This window comes from Macrotis lagotis, chromosome 4 (assembly GCF_037893015.1).
Source record: "Macrotis lagotis isolate mMagLag1 chromosome 4, bilby.v1.9.chrom.fasta, whole genome shotgun sequence".
NCBI classification, from domain to species: Eukaryota; Metazoa; Chordata; class Mammalia; order Peramelemorphia; family Peramelidae; genus Macrotis; species Macrotis lagotis.
The window spans coordinates 77677650-77685325 of NC_133661.1; the positions used below are offsets into that span (position 1 = coordinate 77677650).

Sequence of the window (7676 nt, forward strand, 5' to 3'; positions counted from 1 at the left end):
GCACAAGGCCTAGCCCAATATGAATCACAGTGTGTAAGTTCACTGTGTATGAATTCAGCCTACAATATACCATTTTATTGGGTATAATTGAATTAAAATATTTATTAATGAATGAAAAGCTGCTAAAAACTGGGACACAAGAAATATCTTGACAACCTACTCTCAAGGTTGTCATACTCTATGAGGGAGAAATTTCTGTAAGAAATGTCAGCTTCAGTTCAGATGGGCAGGCCTCTGAAGTCCTAAGGATGCAATGGAAGAGCACAGAGAAGTCAAGCACTGGGTAGATAAAACAAGAAGTAGAAGCAGTTCCTGATCTCAAGAAGCTTAAATTCTAACATAGAAAACCACCTGTATTTTTAGGAGTATGGCCCAGGAGGCATTCTGGTTAGGAAAAGTTAGCAGTGGGGCCACTAGATAGTGAAACAACAGAGCACATGCCTTGGAGTCAGGAGGACCTGAGTTCATATCCAGCCTAAGATACTTGACTCAAGTTGTGTGACCCAACAAGTCACTTAACCCTGATTGATGCCCCAACACAAAAAAAAAAAAAAATTACCAGGGTTCTTGTTAGGAGACTTAGGAGCACAGATTGACAAATCCTTTCTAAGAATAATGGCAGTATGGATCTAATTATGGTTCCAGAATTAGAAAGCAAAGGTGCTGGGGGAAGGCAAGCTAACTGCTGAAAAGATGGTGGGGAAGATGGTTAAATGAGTAGGGCCCATGAGAGCAAGTGGAGGAAGAAAGGAAAAGGGTATTGGACACTCCAGCAAAGCACCCTGCAAAAAAGAAAAAATGAATATGGGGTAAATGCCCTCTGCTCTCCAGTCATTTTTATTTATTTATTTATTTATTTATAGGTTTTTTGCAAGGCAATGGGGTTAAGTGGCTTGCCCAAGGCCACACAGCTAGGTAATTATTAAGTGTCTGAGACTGGATTTGAACCCAGGTACTCCTGACTCCAGGGCCGGTGCTTTATCCACTATGCCACCTAGCCACCCCTCTCCAGTCATTTTTATGTATGGAATAGCAAAAAATTAGAAGCAACCTAAATATACAATAATGGTTAAATTGTGACACATTGTGATAAAGGAATATTGTGATGCTATTAAAGTCAAGGGACACAAATCAGAAAAGGCTTTTATTTAAAAAAGGAAAAGCGAATGAGAATGAGTAGAATGGACAAAAAAGTCCTAATGAAGATTACCAAGAATGGCTGAAAAAAACTGTTATAATCCTCTACTTTTTGGTTTAGACATCTGTAAAGGCTGTCTTGAAAGGAAACTCTCAAGGTAGAAACTACACATCCATCACAAAGTTGCAACCAGCTTGCAAAGAAGGCTGGGGCAGGGCAGGTTAAGCGACTTGTCCATGGCCCAAAGCTCCTGCGATATGTAAGAGCTGAAATGTCAGCCTGCAAGTCTCCTGGTCAGCCCAGTCCTCCACTACATCACGTGGTCACCCTCAGCTACATCAGGCATAGCAATGAAACAAAGTATAAAAGTTACCAAGCAAGTTTAGAACATCAGTACAATTTTAAGTTTTTAATCAGTTTAAAACGGCCACTCTCCTAGCTAGACAGATGGCTCTCGGACAAAAATGTACAGAAATTCAGTTGTGAAACATGAAAAATGCATCTGGATACAGAAATTCACGGGCATCCTGCCTGGAAGCTTCAGAAAATGTTTTCAGGAAACAAAACCTATAAAAAGTGATGGGCAAAGTATCTAGAAGTCCAAGCTCTGGTGACAGACAACACAGATAAATACTGTGAGCAATGAGAGGCAAGTATAGGGACAAAATGGAGAACAGACTCTTCAGAGACTTGGAGCCAGAAGAGACCACCCTACAGCAAGGGCTGATTCTGCAGTAAGCAAGGAGACAATAACATGCTTGACATGAAGCCTCCTAACATCAGTTTCTAAAACACACCTTATAAACAGGGAGAGGGGGATAAAGAAGAGAGGGTCTTGTTTCCCTGTACTTCGTACCCAGCTCTTCTGCTCCAAACAACCCAAGCTAAAAAACTGTTATTTGGCACACAAAGACAACTACCCTCTGGGACTAGAGGCTAAGGAAGGCAAGGCTGGAGGGGATTATAGACAGGAGACACAGGAGACCTTTAGGGAAACTTCAAGTGGGGGGGTGCACATGTGCATGTGACAGACACTGAAAGAGATAGAGGCACAATCATACAAAAAGGTTGTATTGGCTGTGTCAAAACACACAAAATGAAGTGATTCCCTAGCTATGGAAGGGGTGGAGCCCCCAAATACAGATATGTTTATTTCAAACACCTGGGTATCTGGGGTTAAAAAGGGGGTTTAATTATGTAGATAACTTGGGTAGCGTAGTGGATAAAGCACCAGCCTTGGAGTCAGGAGGACCTGGGTTCAAATCTGGTCTCAGACACTTAATAATTACCTAGTTGTGTGGCCTTGGACAAGCCACTTAACCCCATTTGCCTTGCAAAAACCTAAAAAAAAAATTATGTAGATAACTTCCCCCCATTCTCTATTTATACTGTGGCTATTTCTACATAAGCAATTACAAAGGAAAAAAAATAATACAGCACAAGTACTTTCCTAACACAAATCTGTATTTCATCAATTCCCTTGAGAAATCAGGAGCAAATCCAGAGTCCCTCAAGTGGCCACTGTCAAGTGCCTGAGTTTCTGGAACTTGGAAGCTTCCAAGCTGGCCCATTAACCTGAGGAGATAGAGGTGTTTGTTTACCTTCTATTTGTGTTGCTCCTAGGAACCCAAACCAGGGCCAGATCGACTACAGGGCAGAGTATTTAATGGGCCTAGGGAGTACCTCCCTAGGAGGGAGAAGGAGCAGGAGAGATGGGAGCCTCAGGTGCCCTCCTAAGCTAGATAATTTGTTTTGGTGTTGTTTTTTTTGGTAGGGGGAAGCAGTGGTGGTGATGTTGGTAGGAGTGGATGAGGCTGAAAAGTGAGGAGGTGGCAAAGGGGCAGCTATGAACGAAGGCTTCAGAATCTCCCGCATTCAGTGGTGGCCCTGGCAGGGTCTTCTAATACTAAAGAGCAGCTCAGTGGTATAGAGAATAGAATAGAAGTCACAAAGACTGGAGTTCAAATCTTGTTCCTGTTACTTAGTTCTGTGCCTCTGGCAAGTCACTTTTAAATCCCAATTTCTTTATCTTGCTGGATGGTTGAGAGGATCCAAAGAGATAAGAAAGGAAAGTGCTTTACTATCTGAAAACACTAGTAAATGTTATTATTCTTATCAGAGGGTCATTGATAACTATACCAACATGGATTTGCACCTCAATTGTCCTATTCTTAACATACAAAATTTAAAGGTCTCTAAATCTTTTCTAAGGACCGTACTGCACCTGTGCCTCCTTCAGTTACGAAACTAGGAAATCAGGACTGATACTTCCATCAGAAAAGTATTTCCCTCAATAAGGAAAGAGGCTCTCTTTAATACAAGGTGTAAGGAGGCGGGGCCTTGGCTCAAAGCAGAGATCTGCACCCGGATTTCAGTGTCTGTGTATTAGCCAAGTTTCCTCTGCCTAGGTTTTAGTTACTGCCAAAGAATACTGCTTAGCTTTGCTCTGGAGATCATTTTATAAGGCTGGCATCAGGCCTAAAGTCAAAGGGGTACACCTGTGTCTCAGGTCTGAAGGAGGGCTGGAGTACCCCAGGGGACTAGAACCCAGTAGGCAAATCTTATTTTCCCTCAAGATGCCCAGAGTACAGGAAATTCAGATGGGGTTAGGATGATCAGTACAAGCTGATCCCCCCCAAACAGGCAATCACTCCATTCCAGAAGAAGGGGGAAGCAATCTGCAGCCCTGGCCCCAGGATATGTGCAGACAGAGCCTTGTCAAATACTCTACCTGCTGCTTTTAGTCTTGTTCCTGTTTTTATGCTTCCCTATCTCTGTGGCAGATCATATTATTCTTACATCTCTCAGAGGGAAATGAGGATAATAAAAAACAAGAACAACAAGTCAACATTATGAAAAGAAACAAGACAGTATCAACTGCTTTTCAGATCCATTCAGGCAGCAGGGTCAGCCCCACCCACTTTAATGCACCCCAAGCTGGGATACAAAGACAACCTTGACTTTTCAAAATGTGACCAAGAGTCCAGAAACTTAAAAAAATACAAGACCTGTCTGACCTACCCTGTCCTGACACTTAAGTTCATGAACATGACTTCTGTGTGGATTCTTTTGGGCCCCCATGCACCTATTCCAAAATCTGGGGGATTTAATATCAGGGCACATATTCAAGTCTTAGATGGCCACGACTCTGGTTCAGCAAGAAAAGACTAAAGGACATACCATGAGAAATAGCCTTAAAGACAGCAATGAATTCATTTTAGTAAAATTTTCATTTAAAAAAATGATTTTTAAAAAAGTTTGGATATTTTCAAAGCTAAATGTCTGTTCCCCATTCCCTCCAAATGTCAAATGAACGAGACACTCTCCCATCTCATATTTGTACAAAGCTCAGAACTTTTCCAAAGGATGTACATCACAATGACTAGCTTACTTTTTCTTCCCACAAAAGCCTTTTAAAGTCTGAAGGTGTCTGGTTATTATTATATACCTTATGAAGCTCTAAAGGGGGAGGGGGAGTTAAGGATTAAGTCTCTTTTTTAAGGCAGAACTGTAACTAAAACCAAGATCTCAGCTCATGAACCAATATGAACATATTGTGCATAGGAGAGAGTTCTGGGAATCAGGCAAGGAGCAGGTATAAATTTTGCAGGATTTAGGAGTGAAGAAGCCTAGGATCACCTGGTGCCATGAACTCCATTATACAGAATCAAGGTCCAAAGAGAGAAATGACTTCAGCTAAAAGTGGAAGAGCTAGAATTTGAACCCAGGTTCTCACTATAGAATCAGCTCTTTTCTTCCAGTATGACTGTAAATCTTGCATGATAAGTCAAGGCAGAGACCATCCAGAGTCTAGACACACACAAACACACACGCGCGCACACACAGAGACCACATACCACTCCCCATCTGAGCTCCTGGATTCACCTTCACAAATCCCAGCTGGCAGTGTAGCCAAGATAAGGGCTCGGCAATCAGCATTCTGACTGGGGTAAATGGAAGACGCTGACAAGAGGCCTTCCAGCCCCTGCATTCTTAGCAGGATTCCTATTTTAAGAACTCCCCAAATCAAAGGAGTCAAGAGAAGGTTTCTTGTGGCACCAAGGACAAACCTTCAGTTTCTGTTTTCCTTCTCAGTTGTTGAAGGGCATAGTCCCAGAAAGAAAAAGGGTTAACAGATGAGGGAAGGCAGAAGAAGAGCCATAGTGACTATGTGTATTGGGTCCATTGATCCTCACCCATTGGGTCCAATGCAGCAAACATCTGGAATAGAAATAGAGACCAGGAATCCCCAAGGCCAACAAATATCTCTAATTCCATCAGTCTCAGGTGCTACACATAGGATGGAATCAAGCAAATCACCTTCCCATTTAGTCACCTAAGTCTAACAAGTGAGAGCATACCATTCAACTACCTCATTGGTCTAGTCAAAAGTAATTTTTGTGGCAGGGAAGGATATCTATTCAGGGAGTGTAATGAAAGGGAGGGAAATTATCAAATTCTTCTCATGAAGAACTCCATCCAATTCAAAGGATGAGAATGGTAAAGATCTTGTGGGAGGATCCTTCAATGGAGGAACAGTCGATAAGTTAAACTGTGTCACAGGGTGAGGTTTTCAGATATGTTGCTGGAATGCCAAGTATTTACCATGATTTCAAACCTTTGCCTGAAAAAAAGGATCTCCCCCACACATACCCCCTTTGACCAAGTTGCAAAGATTGTCCCCTTTGTGACCCTCCCACTAAGAACCCATTGTGCCAACTCTGTTCAGCAAGATAAATTATATTATACTTTGGTACACTCTGTGTCTCTCTCTGAACCCCCCCCCAAAGAGACAGACACACACACACACACACACACACACACACACACACACACCCTCAAAGGAAGCTTTCTGATGGCAGGAATGTTACATTGTTGTCTTTCTATCATTCCAAACTTAGGGATGCACACAGTGTATCCTTGATAGAAATTTGCTGAAGGAAAATTACATGTGAAGTACAGAAGCCCGCTGGATGGGAGAACTATTTAAATGAATAACTCTTAGAGTGTCTCTTACATCCTGAGCCTTAATTTTTCTTCCTCCACAAAATAAGGGCATGGGCCTAGATGGCATCCAAGATCCCTTTAAGTTTTAAATCTGTGGTCTCCTAAAGCCATGCCTGCCCTCAACCGGGGGCACAAACAGAAAATAAAAGTTAACACAAGATACTGAAGGGAAGCACCAGATCAACAGCGCAGAGAATAGTGACAAGAGAGACTCAGAGGAGGAAGGAAGGGGAAGATCGCTTCTCACTCGGGGCGGTGAAAAATGCAGGAATGTTTCCTAAGAAGGGTGGCTGGGCGGGATGAGGAATGAGCTGGAGAGCAGGCAGGTGGAGGGGAGCTGAGGGGGACAGCCTCGCGGGCAGGTCCGGCCGCCCCGGGGACCGGCTGCCAGCGGAGACAAGACCCAGCTGCGCCGGGGCGGCGCGGGGAGGCGAGGGCCGGGCGGACGCCCCCAAATCGGAGGCTGCTTGGGGCGTGAAGGGGAGGCCGGCGCGGGCGACCCGGCCGGCTGGTTGGCCCACATTCGGGGGGCAGGGGCAGGAGGAGGAGGACGGCAGAAAGCGGGGGGCTCGCATCCCGGGGCCAAGGGCTTTAGCCCGGCGCGAGCCCTGGGGCGGCCCGCAAGGGTGCAGCCGGGGAGGCGGCAGGGAAGCCCAGCCCGAGTCGCCCCCCGGGCCCTCCCCGGCGTCGGTTGGGCGTGTTGGTGCGGCTCCGCGGGGGTCCCCGGCCCGGGCCCGGGTCCTCACCTGCTCGCTTGCGGGGGTGCCCCGGCGCGGCCGGCCTCTCTCGGCGCTGTCTCCCCACGCAGTTGCCCATGGCCGCGGCTCAGCCCGGCCCCATGCGCCGGCGGCGGCTGCTCCGACGCCCCGAGCGGCCCCCGGGTCACGCCGGACTCAACTGCTCCGGCCGTTCGGCATCGGTCGTTGCCCCTCGCTCCCCGGGGCGCGCTCGGCCCCCGCCGCCCGATCCGCCACAAACTTTGCGGGAGAGCGGGCGGCACCCCCCCGGCGCTCGGGGGCCCGCCCCGGCGGCCGGGCCAGGGGCGCCGCGGCCGGCCCGGGCCGAGGGCAGAGGTCCGGGACGGAGCGCGAGCGGGGCGGCCACCGCGGCCGAGGCGACTCCGACCCAGCTCCCGGCTCCCTTCGGGCTCCGGCCCCGGAGGCTGTCACTCACCTGCCAAGCCCCGCCCCGCCCCGGCCCGGCCCGGCTCTGGCTCCGCCCCCCCGGCCCAGGTGAGCATGTGACCGTCGGCCCCGCCCCGCCCCGGCCCGGGCCCGGCTCTCTCATTGGGCTCCCCCGAGGGGGCGTCCCGCTCGGGCCCCACCCAGCCCAGGTACCCGTCCCGGCGCCCGGCCCCTCCGCTCGCCCCGTTCCGTTCGCGGCCCGAGGCGCGGCTCCGTGCCGCCCGCCCCGCGGACCCACGGAACGCCCCGCGCCGCCGCCCCCCTTCCCCTCCGCCGCGGGACGGTCCGGCCGGGAGGGGGCCGACACGTGACCCGGGCCACCTTCCCTCGCCCAGGCCCTCGCCACG

General features: G+C 48.5%; 1 protein-coding gene across 1 annotated transcript in view; it reads right to left on the bottom strand.

The window, feature by feature from the left end:
* UBTD1 (ubiquitin domain containing 1) overlaps positions 1 to 7428 on the bottom strand; it is a 54419-nt gene extending 46991 nt beyond the window's left edge. The window contains exon 1 of the mRNA XM_074233215.1: positions 6892 to 7428. Coding sequence (XP_074089316.1) covers positions 6892 to 6961 — 70 coding nt within the window. The 5' untranslated portion in view covers positions 6962 to 7428. The remainder of the gene's footprint in view (positions 1 to 6891) is intronic.
* Between the last annotated feature and the right edge of the window lie 248 nt (positions 7429 to 7676).